The following is a 26861-nucleotide window of genomic DNA, read 5'->3' as shown; positions in this document are numbered from 1 at the left end:
TTCTTTCTTCTGAAGGTAGTTTTGGAATTCCATGTTAACTAGGAGGTTTGTCTGCCTGCCTTTAGTCCCACAGGGTCAGCTGAAAAGGATAAGATCTTGCGGAAATTGGATGTCCAAAGAATTTTGTTTCACTACTTGGAGAGAACCAATGATTTCCATCTTTCCGACCATCTGTTGTCCTGACTAATCAGTCCAGGCGGGGCAGATCTGCATCTTAAGGCTTCCATTGCCAGTTGGATTTGCATATCTCTCAAAGTTCATTCGAACAGAGGTGTTGCTGCTTCATGGGCTGAGTCTTGAGCAGTTAATCCAGCCAAGATTTGTAGAGTGGCCACTTGGTTGTCTCTTCATACCTTTACCAAATTTTACAGAGTGGATGTAGTAGCTCGAGCAGATGCTGCAGTTGGGTCCTCAGTGTTGCGGGCAGGCTCTTCTGTCCCACCCTAGACATTGCCATTACTTTGGTACGTCACCATGAGTACGGAATCCAGAAGGGACATAACAGAATGGAAGATTAGGTTCTTACCTTTGGTAATTATCTTACTGTTAGTCCCTTCTGGATACCGTCCAATCTGCTTTCTGTCTACTCTGTACTTTGTGTCTTGCCTGTATGTTTCTGCCTCAGATGTTTCTCCTTTCAGGTCTCAGTATCTTCTAACCAGCAGACAGACCCTATGGGGTTGCGTCTTGACAGGTGTATCCATAATTGTATAGAAGGTATTTTCTACTTTGTGCTAGTTGCACATGGCATGTGCTGCCATGTTCTTGCCTATGTTTTCTTGTTGCCTATTTATTAATTGTTCTTTTGTATTGCAGAACAGAATGTAATGCTATTGAGTAACAGGGAGATTCCCTGTGCCCTTTTCTTTTATCTGTTTTGTTCCATTGCTGTTCATTAGCTTTTGAACTAAACTACAGGGGGCTCTGTACTCCTAGGCTAAGTTGGAGGAGCCGTGCAGAGAAAAGTCTGTGGATTTCTTCAAAACCTGGTTCGCGGGTGGAGATAAATCACCATGAGTACAGAATCCGTAAGGGACTAACAAAGAAGATTACCAAAGGTAAGAACCTAATCTTCAATTATACCAGAGCAGCTGCCAGTGACCTACACATGCTGTGTTCTCATGCATTTGAAAAAAAAACTTAGCATTTGTGGGATTACAGTGACATACTCTCTGGCACACTGTCGCTGACTACCCAGTTTGGAAGAGTTCTGGCCAAGAGGAATCATCTGCTGGCAGGCCATAGCAAGGGTGGGACTGAGCCTCTGCCTATCCATAGCTAAACCATTGAATGAAACTTGAACAAAGCCACAGCACAATGGTTAAAATGTCTATTTCACTTAACTGGTCAGCTGTAATGATCAAAAGGTATCACATTGTCCCAGCTGCCTTCTTTGTCTTTAAACTGACCTTTTTTAAAATAAATTATACCTTTTTACAAACTTCAAATGTTCAATCATGTGTTTGGCAAATTATTTTTCTAGGCTGAGAAGAAACATAAACGATATCAAGAACTTGACAGGTTTATGCACTATTACACAAGATTTAAGAACCATGAGCTCAGCTATCAGGTATTTGTGAGACAATTTCTGTTGACTTTCTCTTCACTTAAATACTAATTCTTCCTTCAGCACAATGAAAATGCATTTTTAGACACAACCGGCAACGTGTCCAATTACTACTTTGTGGAAACTGCAGTCTAGGTGGTTAGTAGAAGGGCTGGGATCACAGCATGTTTTACATCACTTTTGATTTTTGTTAGCTAATCTAGTACAATAGTGCATGTGGTTCCACTGGTGGAGTTAGGGGCAATACATAGCTGGGAAGTAAAGGAATAGGAGATTAAGCTGTTCTTGATGAGACATACAAGTAAGTAAAAGTTTTTAAAAATCACATTCTTTCAGGGAATTGCACATGGAAGAAATAAGGAAACTTGATTCACACTGTTTTAAATTGTGTGACATTGTGGTGGCCAAAGCCAGAAGGCTGCATAGGTAGGGTTATAGCCAAAACCATGAGAAAGGAGGAGATAATTCCACTGTACAGGTCCATTGATAAGGCATCACTTGGAGTACTCCTGGGGCTAGATGCACTAAAGAGGATTGGAAAGATTGTGTGGGTCTCCCCAATCCGATTTTTGGGCTAATTCAAAAAAAAGCTATTGATGCACTAAAAGGTTTGCATGCAAATGATTCACATGGATGTCCATCGTAATCCTCGACTTGGCCTCCGACTGAGCGCATTGAGAGCGACTCTCACACATGCGCAGAGCCAGTAAGGAAAGCCCGAACAACTGAGAAGCAGGGGAAGCACTAAAAGCAGCCTATTGCCACTCAGCTGTTCGAGACAGGAATCTTTTTTTTTTTTTAATGGACACAGATGCTAACATAAGAATAACCTTACTGGGTCAGACCAATGGTCCATCAAGTCCAATAGCCTGTTCTCAGGGTGGCCTATCCAGGTCCCTAGTACCTGGCCAAAAACCCCATGCGATATCTGCTCTGCCGATGACCTCCCTCCCCACAAACCAGCTCCGCAAACTGCCCCCCCCCCCCCATCAGTGAAAATGGCAGGAGGAATGCCCACTTCCTCCTGCTGTGCCAACCCCACCACCCCGCAAAAGAAAATTGGCAGGAGGGAAGCCCACTCCCTCCTGCCAATGGAGCCCCCCAAACCATTCCCTCCCCTCCTAAAAAAAAGGCAGCTCCCCCAACCCCCCCCCCCCCCCCGGTACCTTTTAGCGCTGGAATGAGGAGGGAAGCATGGTTCCTTCACCTTCAAGCTCCGCTGATACTGAATAGCAGGCCTTTCCTTCTCGGTGCATCATGTGATGCATGGGGAGGGGCCACTCCCAGTGCATCCTATTCTGGGTGCACTGGGAGTGGCTAAGACTCCGCTTTGCCAGATCCTTTAGGCCACTCCTATTTTTAGAACCAGATTCCAACCTATATAAACAGAGACACACCTCCTTTCGCTTGGCTCTCGGCCTCCCCTCTTTTCTCTCAGCCCAATCACACCTCTACATCTCACCTATTCAGAGATACACAGGACACCCATTCATATGAACTGTCATTCCTCTCATTCACCAAAGCAAAGAAGCAGCTCTATAATATTTCTATGCTTTGTGCCTGTTTAATAACAAGCCTATTTCTATATCTATATATACAGAATATATAAAATATACTTTTTATGCATCACCTGGCTCTTGTGTTATTCTTCTTCCCACTGCCTCTTTGAAGGTTGGACCCAGAATAGATTAGAAAATACAGAAAAACTCAAAAGATTACATTTGGGAGCTTGTCTGACAATCAGAGTCCTGAGTAAGGTTTCAGCTTTCTCCATTTCTGCCCGCCGAATGCTCTGGATCAGGCAGTGGAAGGGTGACTCTGCCTCCAAGGCCACACTCAGCAGATTACTCTTTAAAGGGCAGATGCTTTTTGGCAAAGGACTGGATGACCTCATGGCCAGTGTGGTAGATCGTCACCCCAAATCCCTCCCTGAGAGCAAAATAGGATGTGGTTTATTGCCAGAGATGCTCCCCATGCCCTCCCTTTTCTTTTCTTCTGTGTCAATGGAGTTTAATTGCTTTGGTACCAAATGAAGAGGGAGCTGTTCTTCACTGTAGAAAGGGAGGAGTTCAGATATTTAAAGTGATAACCTTCTGCAGATTTGCGACTAGTGGGAAGCAACAGCTAATGTACGGAATCCCATGTCTTCTAAAAGAAAGAAGATTAGCAAGATAAGAACTTAATCTTTCATTAACATAGCTGGTTTAAAAAAAAAAAAAAAGGATTGGACAAGTTCCCGGAGGAAAAGTTTGTTTGTTTATTAATATCTTTATATACTGCATATACAGCCAAAAAGGATCAAAATGGTTAAAATATAATTCAATCAAAATTTATAAAATGAACTCCATTTAAAAAGAAATAACATTTCTAATACATAATATCTTTTAACATCCAAATTAATGACAAAAATTAATACAAATTAAAAATTATAAAATGTGCAAATGCAGACTGCAGTCCCGGATTCGTATCTGCTATTGAAACAGACATAGGGGAATCCACTTCTTGCTCTAGATTGGTGGCGTGGAATGTTGCTACTATTTGGGTTTTTGCCAGGTACTTATGACCTGGATTGGCCACTGTGAAGATGTGAAACTGGGTTAGATGGACCATTGGTCTGACCCATTAAGGCTATTCTTATGTTCTTATGAAGCTGAAGGGAAGAGGAGTCTTTGGAAAACCATGCAAGAAAATAGTCACTGAGAAGGTACTGAATATCTGAAACAGATTTTCAGCAGAAGAGAAAGAGAAAATGTAGCAGAATTAAAATATTCATGGGATAAGCAGAAATAGATTTTAGTAATATGAGAAAGGAGTGAAAATACATATGAATTAGCCTGTGCTCAGTTTATCAATTGTTTATTAATATATCAATTTATGAGAACATACCAGTCTAACGTATAGACAACACATGTTCTAAATTCTACTATTAGTACTACTTATTTCTATAGCGCTGCCAAATGCACACAGCCCTATACATTATATTTATCATGATGAGACAGTCCCTGTTTAACAGAACTTACAAACTAATCAGACAAACATTTCAATTGGGTAGAGAACTACAGAGGGAATAAGAAAATATAGGTGAGTACTTTATAAGCAGGTTGGAGTTAGGAGTTTAAAGCAGCATCGAAAAAGTGGGCTTTTAGTCTCGATATGAGTACTGCCAGAGACAGAGCTTGATGTACCAACTCAGACAGTCTATTCCAAGCACACGGCGCAGCAAGATAGAAGGAACAGAGTCTGGAGTTGGCAGTAGAGAAGGGTACAGCTAGGAGAGTGTGATCTGGCCTGGCCATTTTGGTCACTCCAGTCCCTCTGCTCCATAGAAGAGACAGAGTCTGTAGTTGGCAGTAGAGAAGGGTACAGTTAGGAGAGTATGCTCCATAGAAGGGACAGAGTCTGGAGTAGAGAGTTGCACGAGGACAGAAATCCCACCCGTCCCCGCCAGGATCCTCTCCGTCCCCACCCGTCCCCATCAGGATCCTCTCCGTCCCCACCCATCCCCGTCAGGATCCTCTTCGTCCCCACCCATCCCCGCAAGGAATTACCTCCATCCCCGCCCGTCCCCATAAAAAGCAGCAATTACTTCTGACAGGATCATCAATTCCACAGTTTCTTTTGTGTTTGCGCTGCTGTTTTCCTTGTGGAATCTCTTTGGTGGAACCCTTTTTTTGTTTTCTGTTCAGGTAATTAACTTATATACCCCCTCTTTTACTAAGGCTGATGTGTCATGGCGACACCAGAAAGTATTTCTTCACAGAGAGAGTGGTTAATCATTGGAACAAGCTTCCAGTGCAGGTGATCGAGGCAGACAGCGTGCCAGACTTTAAGAATAAATGGGATACCCATGTGGGATCCCTACGAGGGTCAAGATAAGGAAATTGGGTCATTAGGGCATAGACAGGGGGTGGGTAAGCAGAGTGGGCAGACTTGATGGGCTGTAGCCCTTTTCTGCCGTCATCTTCTATGTTTCTATGTCCATTATATTATATGGACGAACCTGCTTCCAAAGCCTTCCATCCCCGTGGGAGTCCCCTTGGCTAGAGGGGGGTCACCGTGGGGGTCCCGTGGGCCAGAGGGGAGTCCCCATGGGAGTCCCTTGGGTTAGGGGGGATTCTTGTGGGATTCCCATGATCTCCGTTCCCATGCAGACCTTTAGTCTGGAGTTGGCAGTAGAGAAAGGATATAGTTAGGAGAGTGTGATCTAGACTGGTCCATCTGCTTACTTCAGTCACTCTAGTTGTCTCTGGTTCTCTCCAGTCTCTGCAACCACCTCCAACTTGCTGTGGTCTCTAGCTTACTGAGGATTAGACCAAAGGCCCACATTCATTCCCTTGAGGACTGCCTATAGGAGCCAGGACTCTAAGAAGATACTCAGAGATCAATCTCAACTAAAAAGGTCAAAACCAATCAAAGGTCCTTCCTCAAATGCCTTCTTTCCATCAGGGTGAGAAAATTGTCATTAAATGCAATCTAGTCTCTTAGTCTCCATAATCAGTTCCCCAAGGCTACTTCACAATTTATCAATTGTCAAAGTTCCAAAAAATGGGCCAAAATATAGCCTTTCAATCAGCAGTTCTCTCCATATGCAAACATATGCAAATTAATATGCAAAGTAGCTACTTTTCATTCAAAAGTTGAAATCCCTCTGGCAAGTCTAGGTTTCAAGGAATTAGTTCATATATGTAGTGCCAGATGGGATGCTTTTGCCACCTCCGACGTAGCTTTCCTGATTTGCTACTACCACCCGCTAGCAGGATACTGGACCCTCCACCCTAATAACAGGGACCTATCAAGACCTAGTCTCAGACCCAAGTTGCCTTTGCATAGGAGTTTTTCTAAGGGAATTCTCCTGACAGGATGTATACCCTATCACAGAGAGACATATCTGTCAACGCAAGGAGCCTAAAGAATAAGATGGGTGAATTAGAAGCTATGGCACAAAAAGATAACCTTCACATCACCGGCATCATGGAAACATGGTGGAACAAGGAACGTTTGGGACACTGTGCTACCGGAATACAAGCTATACCGCAGAGACAGAGTGGCTCAGAAAGGTGGGGGCATTGCCCTATACGTCAAAGAGGGAATTGAGTCTACCGGAGTGAACACGAAGAATAAGTTAGAGTCTCTATAGGTCAAAATTCCGGGAACAAATGGAATGGAATCGAAGATCGGCATCTACTACCAACCCCAGGGCAGTCCGAAGAAATTGATGGAGAAATGACGGATGAGATTAAACGCAACTGCAAGGGAGGCAACACAGTTATCATGGGTGACTTCAATTATCCAGAGATAGACTGGAACCTTGGCACTTCTAGCAGCGATAGGGAGACCAAGTTCCTGGATGCTATAGGCGATTGCTTCCTGGAACAACATGTCAAGGAGAATACGAAAGGAAACGCAATTCTGGACTTAATTCTAAATAGACTATGAGGACCGGCACAAGCTGTAGAAGTAGTGGGACGCTGGGAACCAGTGATCACAATAATGATCCGCTTCGACCTGGACACAGGGGCGAAACATCGATCCAGAATGACGGTCATGGCGCTGAACTTCCGAAAAGGGAATTACGAAGAAATGAGACTCATGGTGGGGAAGAAGATTAAAAAGAGGATAAACACTGTAAAGATGCTAGAACAAGCATGGTCCCTATTTAAGGACACAGTCATCGAGGTGCAAAATCTATATATACCGCGTATCGGCAAGGGATTTAAGAGGAAAAAGAACAAGGAACCGGCATGGCTCACTGTAATGGTGAAAGAAGCAATCAGAGACAAGAAGACTTTGTTTAAGGAATGGAAAAGGGCAGCACAAATAACATCAAAGCAGGTGCCATAAAGCAGTAAGAGGGGCCAAAAGAGACTACGAGGAAAAAATAGCCAAAGAGGCGAAAAACTTCAAGCCTTTCTTTCGATATATTAAGGGGAAACGACCCGCAAAGGAAGTGGTGTGGTCGTTGGATGACCATGGAATAAAGGGAGTGCTAAAGGAGGACAAAGCCATCGCCGACAAACTGAACACATTTTTTGCGTCTGTGTTTACCGAAGAGGATGTACACAACATACTGGAAGCCAACAGGCTATATGCGGGAAACAAAGACTGGAAACTGTCTGGGTTGACGGTCAGTCTAGAAGAGGTATGCAAGCAGATTGATAGGTTTAAAAATGATAAATCCCTGGGACTGGATGGCATCCATCCAAGGTTAATCAAGGAATTGAAAGGAGCTTTAGCTGAATGGCTTCAACTAATAGCCAATCTATCGATCAAATCAAGAAGGATTCCGGAAGTCTGGAAGGTGGCGAATGTTATGCCGATCTTCAAGAAAGGTTCGAGGGACTGATGGGCACGATGGACCACTGGTCTGACCCAGCAGCGGCAATTCTTATGTTCTTAGGTAAGCGGAGTTCCCAGGTGGGAGGGATATAAGAGAAGATGACAGAAGAGAGATATTGAGGAGCTGCAGAGTGAATGCACTTGTAAGTGAACAAGAGTCGTTTGAACTGTATGTGGAAATGGATAGGGAGCCAATGGAGTGACGGAGTGGGGTAACATGAACATAATGACAGTGGCAGAATATAAGCCATGCAGCATAATTCCTGAACAGTATGAAGGAGAGATGGCTCAGGGGAAGGCCTGTGAGAAGCAGGTTGCAGAAGTCTAGGCAAGAGGTGATGAGAGTGTGGCTAAGAGTTTTGGTAGTTTGATTAGACAGGAAAGGTCAGATTTTGGCAATATTAGAGAGAAAGAAATGACAGGCTTTAGCAGTCTGTTGGATTTGTGCGGAGGAGGAGAGAAATGAGTCAAATATGATCCTGAGCTTGTGAGCTGATGAAACAGGATAAAGAGTGTTATCGACAGGAATAGAGAATGGGGAAAGAGGGGAGGTGGGTTTAGGAGGAAAGATAAGGATCTCAGTCCTGGCTATGTTTAGTTTTAAATGGCAGCAAGATATCCAGGCAGCGATGTATGGGCAGCCAAAGACTCGGACCTGTATTCCTGTGAAAATGTCAGGTGTAGAGATGTAAATCTGTGAGTCATCAGCATAGAGGTGATACTGAAAACCATGGGATGAGATTAGAGCACCAAGGGAATAGGTGTAGATGGAAAAAAGAGTGATCCCATGACAGAGCCCTGAGGTACACCAACCGACAGCAGGATAACAGTGGAGAAGGATCCACCAGAGCATACACTAAAGATTTGATTGGAAAGATAAGAAGAAAAACAAGAAATAACAGAGCCCTGAAACTCAAGTGAGGACAGCATATCAACAAGTAGGTGGTGATCAACAATGTCAAAAGCAGCAGAAAGTTCAAGAACGATGAGGACAGAATAGAGGCCTTAGGATCTGGCCAGGAGCAGGTCATTGGAGACTTTAGCAAGTGAAGAGGGTGGAAGCGGGTCAAAAATAGCTTGAGATGAAAGAAAATCAAGACAATGGTGGTGAACAGTTCGTTCAAGAAGCTTGGATAAGGAAGGGAGGAGGGAGATGGGGCGATAGTTAGAAGGGCAGGTAGAGCCAAGTGAAGGTTTTTTAAGGAGTGGCATAACTCTGGAATGTTTGAAGGCATCAGGAACAGTTGCAGTGGAAAGTGAAAGTTTGAGGATATGACAGATAGGTGAAATGACAGTAGGAAAGAGAGCGCTAAGTAGATGGGTGGGAATAGAGTCAGAGGAACAAGTAGTGAGTTTGGAGGTGGAAAGAAAATGTGCAGTTTCCTCTTTGGTGATTTCAGAAAAGAAGAAAAGGTAGCAGGTGTTGAAGGAAGGTTAACAGAATGGAGTGAGGTAGGATGAGATGGAGGTGAGCCGATAGAGAACTCAAGGCTAATTTTGTGAACCTTGTTGTGAAAGTACTTGGCCTTAGCCTTAGATCTTACCATTCGAGGAATACACAGAGATATAAACTACTGTTCCCTTCCTTCAGAGGAATTAAATTGGCCGGGAAACTCAGTCAATCTTTCGCTTATAAATTGGTAGAAATGTGGAATGGGCTTTATGACTGCCAGATTGATAGGTCAGTTACAACAATTTCGTAAAGTCCTAAAAACTTTATTATTTACACGATGCTTGAACAGTGTACCTAAAGATTCAACAAATTGATTGCTCTACAACACTTATTTCTCTTATGCTCTTGTTTGCTTTTTTTTTTTGATGGTCTTTAATTACTTGTAAACCAAGTCGAGCTCTGCTGGGAGACGACCCAGTATATAAATCAAAGATTAGATTAGATGATGAGAGAGTGTGAGGGTCAATAGCCTAAAGATCCCTAAATGTATTGGAGATTAATTGTGAAGGTTATCAGATAATAGAGAGGGGAAGAACTGAGGTGGAGAAACTGGAAATTGAGCAGTTGGAGAAGGACAAATCAGAGGCCAGCCCATTATATAGGGAATTTGGCATCTTGAACACAAGGATTCATTATAACATGTGCATAGGTTAGTTTACTAATGACTGTATACATATGTTTTATATCTTTTGTGATGACTCCTTCACCCCTTGACCATCTGATTACTCAATATTTATTGGAGCTATAAGATGGTTACTACTCAAAATACGATTTCTTATGTTTTTCCTTTCCTGAAGGGCTCTGTGTCAAGTAACAGTATACACATAGTGACCTTACTAGATTCCAGAATCCTAGCCTATACGAATACTACATTAATAAGTATATTTCTGAGAGAGAATGTTTTCCACTTCCACAGTAATACAAATGAATTGACTATGTGGACAACATGACATGTTTCTAAGCACTTGACCATGCAGTTGGAATCATGTTCAGCAGTAAATTCTGATGACTTGTGATTGACAAGTATTTAGCTTGCACATCTGTAACTAAAATAATAAGATGCTGAAGTGAGACATTGAATGTTTAATGATGCATAATGTTATTTACCTTATGACAGTTTATTCCTGTATAAAATAAATGTTTGATTTATTTCCTCTTGTAGCTAGAACAGCGCCTTCTAAAAACAGCCAAAGAAAAGATGGAATTGTTGAGTAGAGCTCTTGGTGGAAGTAAGTTTCATGCCACTCCTATTTATTTGACTTACAAAAATTGGGAATTGTCAGCTATTTTAATAGCAATGGGATATATCAGTAGTTTAATATATAATGAATATAATAGAGGAACTGGGAGGACCTCAAGGAGTCATCTAATCCAGTGGTTCCCAGTTGGGTTTTCAGGATAGCCCTAATGAATATGCATGAAAGAGATTTGCATGTAATGAAGATGATAGGAATGCAGCTCTGCCCCATGCTTATTCATTAGGGCTATCCCGAAAACCCGGCTGGCTAGTGACCTCCAGGACAGGGTTGGGGGACCATTGAATTCTAATCTTATCATTTAATTTCTATTGTACCTATATTATTCCAAAATTTGTCCCACTGGGAAGACTGTTGAACAGTCATCACTCTCATTGTGATTAATTATTTTAAGACTGTTGGCAACCATTCTTTAGTGTTTACTTATCTAGGCTCAAACCCAGCTCCTATTCTATCCAACTAAAAGCAGATGGGTAAGAAAATAGCGCAGTTAACACAATTGATATTTCTACTAATCTCTCATACTCAGAAGCACTGCCCTTCTGTGTTTTCCTCCCTTTGCCATGTCTAAAGAAAGAAGCCAGGGGTTATTATACCTCTTTGGCAGTTGCTGCATCCTATACAAGCCTGGTAAACATTGATTCCAATGTCAATGGCAAGTAAATTATCTTGTATATTGATTGACAAGCAAGCTGTTCTGGCTATATTTTTTATACTATTCAGGCTGTAAATTGGTTAGGATAATTATGTTCAAATGATTACTTTAGCAACTTGGGACCTATAAATACTGCATAACAAAAAAAACTGTCTATACATTTGCCTAATGCTACACTAAAATAGAAATACTCTGCAATGTAACCCCAGTCTATATGTCATTGTTAATGTGCAAATATCATAAAGCTATGTCTCAGAAAAGCCCAATTGAAATCCTAGACCCATCATACACATTATAGTGCTACTCGGTAAAGAATATTTTAATACGTACTGCATAGCAGTGTGAGCCAATCTGGCGGTTTTTTTTGGGTGGGGTTATAGACAGAAGTATAGCTGGATATTCTTGCTCTCTACCATTTTTACCACATCTTAAATCACTTTTCCTTTTCTGTATACCTGAACAACACAAGCTTCCTCTACCAAAGGCTGAAAGGAAATATTGCCCAAGGCCTTAGTTGTGACTTTTCCAAGGCCAGGGTCACTACTAGTATCAGCCTAGTCCCTGCCTTTTACCCTCCATCAGGTATTCGTTCCTGTCAGACTGAAGACTCATACCTTTTGTGCAGGAAGGAGGCTTCCAAATCTTGGAGCTAACCTTGGTCTGTAGCCTGCTTAATGTATTAAAAGCTAGGGTGGATGGCTTTCTACATATTAGAAGGTGTCAAATGGTTTAATGACTTTCACATTGATTTCAAAGTGCATTGTCAGTTGCTTAGAGACTGTGGGCCTGATATTTAATGTATTTATCCGGATAATAGCCATCCTTTGATTTTCAGCAGCACTATCCAGATAGTGTTGCTGAAAATCATTACTAGTAATAATGATTATTTCTAGAGCAATCCGGATATTTCTGGGACAGGCGGAAGTTATCTGGTTAGCGGTGATACTCAATCCACTAATCAGATAACCAACAGGATAAAGTTAGGAAATCAAAGTGCTGTCTTTATTTTATCCAGTTAGCTATCCAGATACTGAGCTTAATATCACAATAGCTGCATCAGTCATTACTCTGTCTAGATATTCAGTACCAGCCAGAATCCAGATGCCAGCACTAAATATCTATATATTCCTTTGAACATTGTTATCTGGCATTAAAAACAAAATAAAGCACAAACCACAGTAGCTGCATATCAGCCCATATATTTTTTCTTAAACTTTCTATGCTATATTTTGAGTCCTGCAGGTACTGTATTTAGTGCTTTAACTTTCATGCATGGCTTGCTTTTGCAGTTCAAGGAGGCTGTCCTGACACCACATTTATTGAACATGCGGTTCATGAACTCCTAAAAACTCGGCACATTCTCAAGTGTTCTTATCCTTATGGATTCTTTCTGGAACCTAAAAGCACAAAGAAAGAAATATTCGAACTTATGCAGGTAATATATGCATAATGTTTAATTAATTGTAAATTCTTTTCTCTAAAGTCAAGCGGGATGAAACATTCACACAGGTGACATCATCTGGAGCTCTGCACAGGAACCACTCTCTAGCAACTTCTCAAAATCTTTAAAACTGGCATATGTGCACATCTTTCTGCCCATCACCATGGAGCACTGAAGCCATATTTGTCAGTGTCTCCCCTCAACTCATGTAGTAACATGGCAGTAGATAAAGACAAAATGGCTCATTCAGGCTGCCCTTCCTCAGTAACCATTATCTCCTCCTCTCCCTCAGAGATCCCACGTGCCTATCTCATGTTTTTTTGAAGTAAAATACAGTCTCTACCAGGAGACTATTCCATGTATCTACCACCCTTTCTGTAAAAAGTTATTTCCTTAGATTACTCCTGAGCCTTTCACCTCTTAACCCTCTTACTCTGGAGTTGCCTTTCAATTAAGAGACTTGCCTCATACCTATTTATACCACAGAGGTATTTAAACGTCTCTATCATATCTCCCCTCTCCTGCCTTTCCTCCAAAGTAACACTCTTAAAATAAACATCAAAACTGTTGTATTCAATTTTTTCAATTTCTAATATGATTCAATAAATATTTTCATTATTTCACATTTTAACAACCTCTCATAGTCTTCTATTCCTCAATTGATCTCAGGGCTACATTCAAATAATCTATTTCATGTATAATTCGAATATATTGTAGCAAGCCTTCTCATTGGTCAAATTTAATCAAGCATTTTAAAAAGATTAATATTATGCCTTATCATAGTTAGCAGCAAGTTGAGTAGAACGGGTACAAGTGGATTGATTTTTTTCACTTTGTCAAAAATTACAAAGACTAGGGGACACTCAATGAAGTTCCAGGGAAATATTTTAAAACCAATAGGAGGAAATATTTTTTTACTCAGAGACTAGTTAAGCTCTGGAGTGCATTGCCAGAGTTGGGGTAAGAGCGGATAGCGTAGCTGGTTTTAAGAAAGGTTTGGACAATTTTCTGGAGGAAAAGTCCATAGTCTGTTATTGAGAAAGACATGGGCAAGCCACTGCTTTCCCTGGAATGTTGCTACTCTTTGGGTTTTTGCCTGGTACTAGTGACCTGGATTAGCCAGCGTGAGAATGGGCTACTGGGCTTGTTGATGCTCCTTTTGGTCTGACCCAGTAAGGCTATTCTTATGTTCTGATAAGAGGTATGGAAAACCTCTCATATACTGACAGACTGAAAAAGCTGGGGCTGTTCTCCCTGGAAAAGCGGAGACTTAGAGGAGACATGATAGAAACCTTCAAGATCCTGAAGGGTATAGAAAAAGTAGACAGGGACAGATTTTTCAGATTACGGGGAACCACAAGTACAAGGGGGCACTCGGAAAAATTAAAAGGAGACAGGTTTAAAACAAATGCCAGAAAGTTCTTTTTCACCCAGAGGGTGGTGGACACATGGAACGCGCTTCCGGAGGCTGTGATAGGCCGGAGCACGTTACAAGGCTTCAAAGAAGGTTTGGATAGGTTCCTAGAGGATAAAGGAATTGAGGGGTACAGATAAGAGTAGCGGTAGGTTATAGGGATAGTCTGGGACCATTGCTCAGGCAATGGGCCTGATGGGCCGCCGCGGGAGCGGACCGCTGGGTGAGATGGACCTCTGGTCTGCCTCAGCGGAGGCAACTTCTTATGTTCTTATGTTCTTGACTGAACATTGTCTCCTATCCCATGACTCTTTAATTTACTCAGGAGCCTCTCATGAGAAACTTTGTCAAAAGTTTTTTGAAAAACTATATACACTACTACATTAACCAGCTCACCAAACTATATATACTACATCAACCAGCTCACCTTTATCCATTTTTATTCAAACCTTCAAATGTCAAGCAAATCGGTGAGGCAAGACCTCCTTTTTCCTTACCTTCTCAGCTACTACTTTTGAGAACCAGAGTATCCTTTACCTCTTACTTTACTTTCAGTTTTGGACACTGCTTTCTTTTGTTCTTCCAGATGTTCCCATTCAGACAACAATTCCTTGACATAATCCCCCATCTGAACAAAGTTAGTTTTTTTAAAGTCTAGAACCTTCACTTTCAAATGAGCCCTCTCTACACCTGTCTTAACATTAAATCACATCATGCATTGATCACTGGATGCCAGATGATCACCCACTATAACATCAGAAACACTTTGTTTCTAAGCACTAAGTCCAGTATGGCCCGATCCCATGTTGGTTCACACCTGTCTTAACATTAAATCACATCATGCATTGATCACTGGATGCCAGATGATCACCCACTATAACATCAGAAACACTTTGTTTCTAAGCACTAAGTCCAGTATGGCCCGATCCCATGTTGGTTCCATTACCAACTGCTGGAACAGTTCTTTTTGTAGAGAATTCAGAATATCCCTACTTCTAGGAGATCCTTCCATAGGGATACTCCAATCAACATTGCAGTCTGGTGTTCTTGGGAGTACTAGAATCAGTGTTGGGGATGCTTCAGGTAGCCCAAAATTCAGTGGTGTGCTCTCTTGTTTAAATTGGACAGACGTGAGCATGTAACAGAATATTTTATAAGGTTGTATTGGCTGAAAGTAAAAGATAGACATTCACCAGTAGCTTGTACCAGATATTATGTGCTTTCAGAAGTTGGCCCTAAGCACCTGGTCCAGAGCATCTTGCCATGTGAGCTGGCTCGATTGCTCCGCCCAATTGAGCATTGTGATCTGACTGTACCATCTGTGCAGGAATTAAGGCTTTCCTCTTCCAGAAACAGTGTCTTTCACTGCATCGGCCCCTGGGAGTGGAACAATCTTCCAGGATACATTCGCCAGCATCAAAATGTTCAGAACTTTAGGAAACTGCTGAAAAGACATCTGTTCTGTAAAATGAAATATAGGATCTGAGTTTAGTTAGGGTGAAGGAGTAATAACTCTTGAGTGCTGAGTGCTGGTCACGGAGGTATTCGATGGTCTGGTTTGTTTTATTTGGTTTATTGATATCTATTATTGAGGCATCTTGTATAACTTATGGAATTTTATATTTTGATGTATGTGTGGGTTTGGCCAGTTTTGGCCTGAAATGAAATTTGTCATTGATGCGACGTGTATGCTATATATATTTTTTTATTTGATATGTAAGTATGTACCGTATTTTCGCGGATATAACGCGCGCGTTATACGCGTTTTTACCTACCGCGCATACCCCCCGCGCGTTATATGCCTGAGCGCGGTATACAAAAGTTTTTAAACATAGTTCCCACCCCGCCCGACGCCCGATTCACCCCCCCAGCAGGACCGCTCGCACCCCCACCCCAAACGACCGCTCGCACGCGCTCCCACCCGCACCCGCATCCACGATCGGAGCAAGAGGGAGCCCAAGCCCTCTTGCCCGGCCGACTCCCCGACGTCCGATACATCCCCCCCCGGCAGGACCACTCGCACCCCCACCCCGAAGGACCGCCGACTTCCCGACAATATCGGGCCAGAAGGGAGCCCAAACCCTCCTGGCCACGGCGACCCCCTAACCCCACCCCGCACTACATTACGGGCAGGAGGGATCCAAGGCCCTCCTGCCCTCGACGCAAACCCCCCTTCCCCCCCAACGACCGCCCCCCCCAAGAACCTCCGACCGTCCCCCCAGCCGACCCGCGACCCCCCTGGCCGACCCCCACGACCCCCCCACCCCCCTTCCCCGTACCTTTGGTAGTTGGCCGGACAGACGGGAGCCAAACCCGCCTGTCCGGCAGGCAGCCAACGAAGGAATGAGGCCGGATTGGCCCATCCGTCCTAAAGCTCCGCCTACTGGTGGGGCCTAAGGCGCGTGGGCCAATCAGAATAGGCCCTGGAGCCTTAGGTCCCACCTGGGGGCGCGGCCTGAGGCACATGGGCCCAACCCGACCATGTGCCTCAGGCCGCGCCCCCAGGTGGGACCTAAGGCTCCAGGGCCTATTCTGATTGGCCCACGCGCCTTAGGCCCCACCAGTAGGCGGAGCTTTAGGACGGATGGGCCAATCCGGCCTCATTCCTTCGTTGGCTGCCTGCCGGACAGGCGGGTTTGGCTCCCGTCTGTCCGGCCAACTACCAAAGGTACGGGGAAGGGTGGTGGGGGGTCGTGGGGGTTGGCCAGGGGGGTCGCGGGTCGGCTGGGGGGGCGGTCGGAGGTTCTGGGGGGGGGCGGGCGTTGGGGGGGGGGGGGGGTTTGCGTCGAGGGCAGGAGGGCCTGGGATCCCTCCTGCCCGTAATGTAGTGCGGGGTGGGGTTAGGGGGTCGCCGTGGCCAGGAGGGTTTGGGCTCCCTTCTGGCCCAACTACACAAAGGTACGGGGAAGGCGGGTGGGGGTGTCGTGGGGGTCGGCCAGGGGGGTCGCGGGTCGGCTGGGGGACGGGCGGAGGTTCTTGGGGGGGGGGCGGTCGTTGGGGGGAGGGGGTTTGCGTCGAGGGCAGGAGGGCCTGGGATCCCTCCTGCCCGTAATGTAGTGCGGGGTGGGGTTAGGGGGTCGCCGTGGCCAGGAGGGTTTGGGCTCCCTCCTGGCCCGATATTGTTGGGGAGTCGGCGGTCCTTCGGGGTGGGGGTGCGAGTGGTCCTGCCGGGGGGGGGGAATGTATCGGACGTCGGGGGGGGCATCAGGCTTTCAGGATGGGGACAGACCTTCAAGGGGGGACAGGACTTCAAGGGGGGACAGTGCACGGAAAGTCAGGGGGGTGAACGGAGAGTCGGGACAGCGCACGGAAAGTCAGGGCAGTGCACGGAAGTCAGGGGGGGGTGAACGGAGAGTCGGGACAGCGCACGGAAAGTCAGTGCGGGCGAAAGGAGTGTCGGGCATCATGCGCGGTATACCCGTGAGCGCGGTATACAAAAGTTTTTGTACATATCATCGTGATTTCTGCGCGCTATACCCGTGTGCGCGTTTTACACGGGTGCGCGTTATATCCGCGAAAATACGGTAATTTGTTATAGTGTGTCTTTGAAGTGTTTTGTACGATAAATGTAAATGTTTTATTTTATATGTTAATATGTAACTCGCCCTGTATAAGGGCAGGTGAGAAATAAACAAAAAAAACATCTGGCATATTAAAGTCACCTATGACTAGCACTTCCCCATATTTTGAATTTCTTCTATTAAATCGCTGTCCACTTCTTCTGTCTATGAAGGAGATCTATATATCACACCAATGTAAATACATTTTCCATTCCCTCCTCCAATTTGACCCACCTCTCTCTCTTTCTCTCATTCCTCAGCAGTCTTCACCTCAGATTTCTGCTTATGTTATTTTCTCTTTTTAAGTGTTCACATGGAGCCAGTGTCTGGTTCCTCTGCAGTGTGGCACTCTGCCCCAAAAGAAGGCTGCAGAGCTCCACAAGCTAGTAGCCAAACAGCAGGAGTGTAGAAAGCACATGACCCATGCTTTTGATATGGCATCCAGGGCCTCTGCTTTGGTTATTGGGATGCATAGACTTGTCTGGCTGCATGCCTCAGACCTGAAACCTGTGGTTTAGGAGAAGTTAGTGAATGTTCTCTCCTGGAAAGATAATCTGTTTGTTGACAAGATGGAGGAAGTTGTTGACTTCATTAGGAAATGTTCTGATATCAAGTCACTACTACAGCCCACTCCTGACTCGCTACCTCCTATAGGAGTTACTTTGTCAGAGAACAACAGAGGACTTTTTGCTTTCAGAAGTTTAGGGTTTCATCCCCCTTCTCATTAATCCTAGAATACCCAGAGCTCTTGCTCCTAGACAAGGCAGCAGAGGGCTTCAAAGCCCCAACTGACTCCCCAGTGAAAGCAAGGGGCAAGCTTTTGACTGGTTCAAGGAGAGCATAGCTGCAGAAAACTGTAGCCATTCTTGATGACTTACTAGTAGGAAGGAGGCTGATTTTTTTTCCAAGAAATGTGATTCCTTGTAACCTCAAACTGGTGGGTTCTCAAGATAATCCAGATGGGTTACTCCCTACAATTGCAGTCAATCCCACACAATTGCCTATTGAGAGCATCAAAATAAAGTTCTCGACACCAGGAATTCTTTACAAAGGAACTTTCCTTTGTTATGCAGGGCAAAGTGGCTAAGTCCATTCTACCAAGAAAAAAAGGGAAGGAATTTTATTTCAAGTACTTCCTGATCTCAAAGAAAACTGTGGTTTCTATCCCATCTTAGACTTAAAGGACTTGAACAAATATCTGGCAAAACAAAACTTCTGAATGGTTTCCCCTGGCATCCTACTTTCCACGATTCAAGAACAAAATTGCCTATGTTCTCTTGACTTAAAGGATGGCTACATCCACATTTAGATATACCACTTTCAGTACCATGTCTTTATTTTAATAATTAATTAATTTTTTCTATACTGTTCTCCCAGGAGAGCTCAGAACAGTTTACATGAATCTATTCTGGTACTCAAGCATTTTTCCCTTTCTGTCCCTGTCTATCTAATGTACCTGAGTCAATGGGAGGATTAAGTGACTTGCCCATTTGGCTTCACATTAGCTCCCAGGATCTTCACAAAGTATTTAGTAGTAAATGATTGGCTAGTATAGAATACATCCAATGAAGAGGCATAAGAATCCATGCACATAACTATTTGGGTGCTGGTATTAGTAGGGTTTGTCATCAGCTACCCCAATTCCCATCTAGAGGGAGCCCAGCAATTGGAATTAGTAGGAGTCCTACTAAATACAGCTTGAGACAGAGCTTTTCTCCCAGATTAGTATATAAGACACCATGATCTTCATAGTGTTACAAATTCATCAGAGCCAGCAGTTATCAGCTCATCAAATGCTGAGATTGCTAATTCACATGGCCTCAACATGTTACACCAATGGCACGCCTCCATTTGAGGCCATCCCTATGGACTCTAGCTCCCCAATGGACCCAGGCCAATAGCCACCTAGCGATGTCATCACTTTCATTCCCTCCTTCTAGAATTCTGTTTTAATGGGTGACTCGCAGCAACTTGGTCAAATAACTATTATTCCAAATTCTTCCACCTCATAAAACATGAATAACAGATGCATCCAACCTTTCCGGGGGTGTCTCATGTAGATGGGCTGTACTCCCAGGGTCAGTGATCTTATCAGGAGAGACAGCTCCAGATCAACTTCCTAGAATTAGAGTAATATGGAATGCTGTAAAGGCATTCAGAGATTGATTACTTCATCAAATTGTTCTCATTCAAACAGACAATCATGCTATGATATATTATTTCAGCAATAAGGGAAGCATGGGGTTGTAGCTTCTGTATAAGGAAGTGATCAGAATGTGCTGTAGAATGGTACTCGGATTCACTTACCTAGCTCCATTCTGGCCGCGGCAAATAAGGTTCCCTCTGCTTCTGGAGCTAACTTGTAGAACCCTTGTAGAGTGGAATGTTTTCTGACCCTCATCACTCAGAACCAGATATCCCTCTTGCATCCTAGCCTTCAGTCTCTAGCACTCATGGCTTGGATGTTTTGAAGCTAGAGGTCGATTCCTTAACCCTGTCTGAGTTCCAAAATTTTGCTTACTTCAAGAAGAGTTTACACTAGACCAGGGATAGGCAATGCCTCAAGAACCACAGGTAGGTCTGGTTTTCAGGATATCCACAATAAATATGCATGGCATAGATTTGCATCTCAAGAAGGCAGTGCATGCAAATCCATCTCTTAATTATTCATTTATTGGGGGACTTGCTGCTACTCAAACCTCCAGTAAAACCTCACCCAGCTAATAAAAGCTTCTTGTAAGCTACTTGTCACCTATCATCTGAAGTACCTGACCTGAAAGGTCCTGTTTTGGTGTCAGTCACTTTATCCCACATGGTCAGTGAGCCACAGGCACTAGTAGCTGATCCACTTTATACAGAATTTTATCACAACAGTTAGTTCTGCATATGCACCCTAAATTCCTTTCTTAGGTAGTGTCAGAATTCTATCTGCCAACATTTTTCCCAAGGCAACAAGCTTATAAAGATAATAGTACGCTGCATACTCTGGACTGCAAGAGAGCCTTGGCCTTCTAACTGAAGCAGACTAAATCCCATACCACCCAGCACTTTGTTTCTTTTGACACCAACAGGATGGGGGCAGCCATTGGTAATGGTTAGAAAGACTGCATCTCCTTCACTTACTAGGTTGACTTTGGAGAGTCATGTCATGGTTCACAATGATTGAGCTATGGCTGTGTCAGTAGCCAACCTGAGATCAATCTCCATAGTAAGTCTGCAATGTGATCCTCTGTCCCCACATTCACATCTCAATACTGTCTAAAATAGGGCTCCCAAAACGACAGTTGATTTGATCAGACAATCCTTCAGAAGTTATTTTAGGATTAGAAATAAACATCATTCCAGTAGGCCCTTTCGTTTTCTGTTCCAGACTGTCTTAAAAAAATGTGTATACATAAAATAAAAATAAAGAGTACAATAGCTCTCTGTTAAGCCTTGCTTGTTGCAGGCCTTATTTTTCCCTTTTTTAAAAAATTTCAGACAACCTGGTAGCTAGGGGCTCCCATAAGTGTGGATGTTTTTCTGCTTGTTCTTGAAGGGAAGCAGTTATTCATCTGTAGCAGATGTTCTCAAAGGACAGCAGGATGAAAATCCTCACTCTCTACACTCATCTCCACTGAGAAGTTGTATTCTCTCAGCCATAGAATTAGGTTGGTTTGGTCCCATGCAACCATGGTGGACAGGAAGAAATGAGTATGAGCATTGTGCCTTCCTCAAAGGCTTCACAAAGTTATTGGAGAGCGATTATTATGCAAGGCTCTATCGGATGATGTCACCCAGCAGTGTGGATTTTCATCCTGCTATCCTTGGAGAACACCTGCTATAGGTGAGAAACTTTACTAGATGTTCTTTCTTTGAGCATTTCTGTATCATGTTATTCTAGGTTTGTAAAGCTCTTAAGTTTGGTCAACATTTTCTATCTTCAGTCATTTAACTGTGGAGATAATTTTATGTTGCACATTATGTGTATTTTCTTTAATATTTTAGGGTTCCTTATGCTAAATGGCGGTAGAGGTTTCTACTACAGGCCAGCGAGGTAAATGCTCCGAAGCTCATAGAATTCCTATGAGTGTCGGAACATTTACCTCGCCAACCCACGGTTTAGTAAAACCCAGCATTAATCCAACAAAAGGAAAAAAAATGTATTATTAAATAATTACTGTATACACTCAAATATAAACCAACCTGAATATAAATTGAGATAACTTTTTTTCCCCCAAACAGGAAGAAAAAAGATTGAGGAATATAAACCCCACCAGGGGGTTTATATTCAAATGCCTTGTCCTGCCAGGCTCTGCACCCAAGCCCCCCCTCCCTCCCTTCCCTGCTAGGCTCTGCACACTGTCCGCCCTCCTTCTCTGCCCTGCCAAGCTTTGCACCCTGTTCACCCTCTCTCCCAATTCCTTCCAGGCCTCCAACAGACCTGCCGTAAGCCCTCGTGGTCCAGCAGTGGGCTGAGACAGGAGTGATGCCTCCTGTTCCAGCTGACTCGTAACAACTCTCACCTCCCTCCCTGCTTTCCCGATTAGTAAAAAGCATACCTTTAAAATCTCGGGTGGTCCATCGGTGAACTGGGGCAGGAGCAATCTTCCTACACTCCTGCCCCGTACAGAGCTGCTATCTGAATGGCTGCTGTGAGTTTTTAGAAGACCGCAGGGACTCTTGAGGTTAAAAAGTAAAAAATCAGCTGGACTGGATGGGTATACATCCCAGAATACTAAAAGAACTCAAACATGAAATTGCTGTAACCTGTCACTAAAATCATTTGTAGTACCTAAAGATTGGAGGATGGCTGATATTAAGCCAATTTTCAAAAAGAGTTCCAGGGGAGATCAAGAAATTACAGACCGGTAAGCCTGACATCAATGCCGGGTAAAATAGTGGAAACAATCGTAAAAAAATAAAATTGTGGAACACATAGACAAGCATGATTTAATGGGATAGAGTCAGCATGGGTTCAACCAAGGGAGATCGTGCCTCACCAATTTGCTTGACTTCTTTGAAGGTGTGGTTAAAGGTGAACCAGTTGATGTAGTGTATCTAGATTTTCAAAAAGCATTTGACAAAGTTCCTCATGAGAGGCTCCTGAGAAAATTAGAGTCATGGGATAGGAGACAATGTTCAGTTGTGGATTAGGAATTGGTTATCAGATAGAAAACAGAGACCATTTTAAATGGTGTTTTTCTCAATGGAGGAGGGTAAATAGTGGAGTGTCTCAGGGATCTGTACTGGGACCAGTGCTATTTAACCTATTTAAAACAACAATTTATAACAACTTATATAGAACAACAATTGAGGTGATTAAATTTGCAGATTACACTAAACTGTTCAAAGTTGTTAAAACATATGCAGATTGTGAAAAATTGCAGGCAGACCTTAGGATGATAAATGGGATGGAACTCTTCTCGTATGAGGAAAGACTAAAAAGGTTAGGGCTCTCCAGCTTGGAAAAGAGGCTGCTGAGGGGAGATATGACTGAAGTCTACAAAATCCTATTCTTATTCTTAAGATTGCTCCTTCACCGCTGGACTGCCAAGGATTTTAAAGGTATGCTTTTTACTAATCGAGGAGGCAGGAGGGAGATGAGAGTTGTTGCAGTCAGCTGAAACTGGAGGCGGGAAAGATCCCTCCTGTCCTGGCCTACTGCTCACCCACAAGATCTTACAGCAGGCCCAGTGGAGGCTTTCAAAAGGTCCAGGAGGGTGATGGGTAGGTGCTGACCTGAATATAAACCAAGACCCTTATATTTGGTCAATATTTTTGGCCTAAAAATCTGTTTATATTCAAATATATACGGTATATCTTTATTGTAGTGATTCTCACATTGTGCATGATACAAATACATATCCTGATTTGTGAGAGTAAGAAAATTAAGTACGAAGATATTTTGTGAAGGCATTAGCAGCGAGACTAGACCATTACCTCTCCAACCTGCTGACCACGACGCCAAACTACAAAACTTTCAGGAAAGAATTGAAAACTATGCTATTCAAGAAATATGTCAAATGAACTAACTAAATCTTATCGACCCTTCCCCAGATCCCAAAGCATATTCTGTCTATCAACCTTGTAATCTCCCTGGGAACGACCAGGCTAGTTCTTTTTGTAATCTCTCTGGGAACAACCAGGCCAATTCTGTTTATAAACCGCCTAGAACTGAAAGGTATTGGGATAGAAGACACTAATGTAATGTAATTTAATGTAATTAGTAGTTTTCAGATCACTAATACATATGGAGTCAGGGATATTTTCATGTTTTATTTAATTTACAAAAGCTGTGGATTGTATCTGACATCCTTGCCTCAACTGGTTGGACAATTGAGAATAAATAAGAACTTTCAGAGTTTAAAAAAAATTATTTAAAACATCTCTTTTTATAGAAGCTTTATAAGTGGTTAGGAAACTGTGACTGAAGGAATGAAGTGATAAATGGAAATGTTATCTGTATATTGTTTTGTTGTGTTTTATACTGGGTTTTTATGTGTTTTTATCTTATGATTGTTTGTTTTTTTAAATGTGTTTAGGTGTAAACGGAATAAAAGTTTTTAAAAATAAAATAAGTAAACTACTAGAAATGGAGGCTCATAAAAATAAAGTGTGAGACAGAATTGTACCTGTGCACCATCCTCTTCAAGATCTATATCAGTAGTTTCCCCACAGTTTGAGCTGGATATCATCCCCAATACAGAAATTAATGGACCCTGAAATGAAATGCTTACTATATGCAGATAATCTGGTTGCTTTATCCCCTTTCCCATAAAATCTGCAAGCGAACCTAAATCTACTAGAGACCTGTTGCCAATCACAGGCCCTTTAAATAATCCTGGTAAAGACAAAAATGGTTTTCCAGAAAAGGCCAAAAAAATCTCCAACACAAATTTAAATTCTTCCTTAAAAACAAGAAATTGAGTATACTCTAGTCAAAATATTCTTACCTTTGAGAGAAACTGCATATCTTATTTTTAAACTGACTATACAGGCCAACTAAAATCCCCCTTCTTTGAGCCAGACCAACTGAAACTGTGTGCTGTTGTTTCCATCCGGGCGTGGGAGCAGACTCCACCCACTACCCATCTCAGACACTGCGGGTATTTGAACTTCCGAAGAAAGGAGAGTGTTTTTGCCAGCTAAAATGCCTCTTCTTTGAGCCAGACCAGCTGAGACTGTATGCTACTGTTTCCATCTGGGCTAGAAGTAGGCTCCGCCCACTACCCTTGTCAGACACCATGAGTATTTGAACGCAGTGCCTCACACACATTATCATCCAGCATGTCATCTAAGGCAGTGTTCTTCAACTGCCGGTCCGTGAGCCGGTGCCGGTCTGCAGAAAATTCCTGCTGGTCCGCGCAGGGCCGATGAGATCGACACACTTAAATTTCCTGCTGGGTGTTTAGCAGTGCGGCATCAGTCTTGAGCTCCCTGACTGCGGTGGTGTTGGTGGCAAGCTGCTGTTCCACTCAGCCTTGGGCTCCAGGCGGTGTGTGGATTGGGGCCATCGGCAGCGTCTGGGCCTTCCCTCCGTAACGGCTCGCTTATGCGGTGAGAGTACGGCCATGTGCGGGTTGCATGCAGCTGAGAGGGTGCATGTGGGTGCAGTAGGTTGAGCCCATGTGGCTGCGGGGTCGTGCCGTGTTCACTGGCTGCCGCCAGGTTGTTGGCAGTGTCCACGGGTGAGCGAGTGGTGCGGCGCTGGCCCTGAGCTTTCCTGTCGGCGGGCCGCTCACTCGTGGTGACTCGACGGCAGGGCGGAGGGTAGGGGCATCTGGCTCATCTTGGGTGGCAGGGCCTGGGGTGCAATGCTGTTTGTGCCGCGAATGTGCAGGGCGTGTGGGAGTTTGGGAGCAGGGATGGGCAACATCATGGGGAGCCTTCAACAGTGGCTGTCTCCCCTCCCAGCAGCTCTCATACTTACCAGCGCAGTGATTCACTTCGGCAACTTCCTCTTTCCTCAGAGGTGGCAAAGGCCCCAAGGCTGCCTAAGTGAATCGCTGCTGCAGGCAAGTACTGAGAGCTGGAGGGGCCACTGTTGGAGGCTGGGAAACTTCTGGATAAAGGGAGAGCTGCTACTGGACCTGGAGAGAGGTAGAAGGAGAGATGCTGCTGGGAGTGGAGGAGGGAAAGGGATGGGAAGAGAGTTACTGACTCAAACTACTATGGCTTTGGTGGTATATAAGAAATAAAATTATTATTAAAAATTATTACTGTTGGATAGGGGGAGGAGGGAAGGGAGAAGGAAAAAAGGAAGGAAATAGTTGGCAGGGAGATTAGAGGAGGGGAAGGGGGTCAGGGTGGAATAGAGAGATCAGATGAGGGAAAGGGGAGAGACAATGAGAAAGTAGAGAGAGATTGATGCTGGAAAGGGGTCAGAGAAATGAGAGAGGGACAACGATGCTAGATCTGGTGTAGGAGAGATAAAAATAAAGAGAGCAGTGAAGCTGGAATGAATCATGTAAAAAGGAGAGGGGGTCACAGGCTGGATGGAAAGGGGAGATGGGCATAGAAAGAAGGCAGATACCATATGGAAGGGGGAGAGGGCAGACAGTGGATAGAAGGGGCAGATGCTGGATTGAAGAGACAGGGCAGACACTAGAAGGAAGAGAATGAAAAGAAGATGAAAGCAAAAACCAGAGACAACAAAAGGTAGAAAAAATAATTTTATTTCTATTTTGTCATTAAAATATATCAGATTTGAAATATATATCCTGCTAGAGACATAACTGGGGACTGCAAAGCCCAGGCAGTGCTTCTTTAGCTTCCAGCTGGCATAGGGCTCTCTCTGACCAGGGCTCTCTCTTAACATTATTCCTGTCATGTGTGACTGTGGTATTCTGTTAGTATGATATTTCTGTGTAACATTCTGTAATAATTTGGCTTGTTCAGTTTTCTTGCTAGTAGAGGGGATATATGTGAAGGGGAAGGGAGACAGGGGTTTTGTTGATCCTTGCTCTGTATATTTGTATTTATAAAATGACAACTGTATAAAATATTGTGGGTTTTTTTTATACTTTAATAAAATACGTTCAATATAAAATCATAACTGAGGCTTGTGCAGATTGGATTAGATGGTTTGTGGGTACTGAGCTCACGGAGATGGGGCGGAAATGGATTTTTTAAGTTTCAGTCTTAGTAGTTTGCCGGTCCACAAAATAATTCTTTTATTTCCGCTGGTCCATAGTGTC

The 26861-nt window shown here is 43.6% G+C and overlaps 1 protein-coding gene across 8 annotated transcripts in view; it reads left to right on the top strand.

The window, feature by feature from the left end:
- ANKIB1 (ankyrin repeat and IBR domain containing 1) overlaps nt 1-26861 on the top strand; it is a 280095-nt gene that overhangs the window by 198831 nt on the left and 54403 nt on the right. For all 8 annotated transcript variants that reach the window (XM_033931149.1, XM_033931147.1, XM_033931152.1 and 5 more), the window contains exons 13-15: nt 1484-1570; nt 10519-10585; nt 12557-12702. In XM_033931149.1, the coding sequence (XP_033787040.1) occupies nt 1484-1570; nt 10519-10585; nt 12557-12702 (300 nt within the window). The remainder of the gene's footprint in view (nt 1-1483; nt 1571-10518; nt 10586-12556; nt 12703-26861) is intronic.

Source organism: Geotrypetes seraphini, chromosome 2 (genome assembly GCF_902459505.1).
Source record: "Geotrypetes seraphini chromosome 2, aGeoSer1.1, whole genome shotgun sequence".
Lineage (NCBI taxonomy): Eukaryota > Metazoa > Chordata > Amphibia > Gymnophiona > Dermophiidae > Geotrypetes > Geotrypetes seraphini.
The sequence above is the reverse complement of the archived record's forward strand: the minus strand, read 5'-3'. Positions and strand labels throughout refer to the sequence as shown.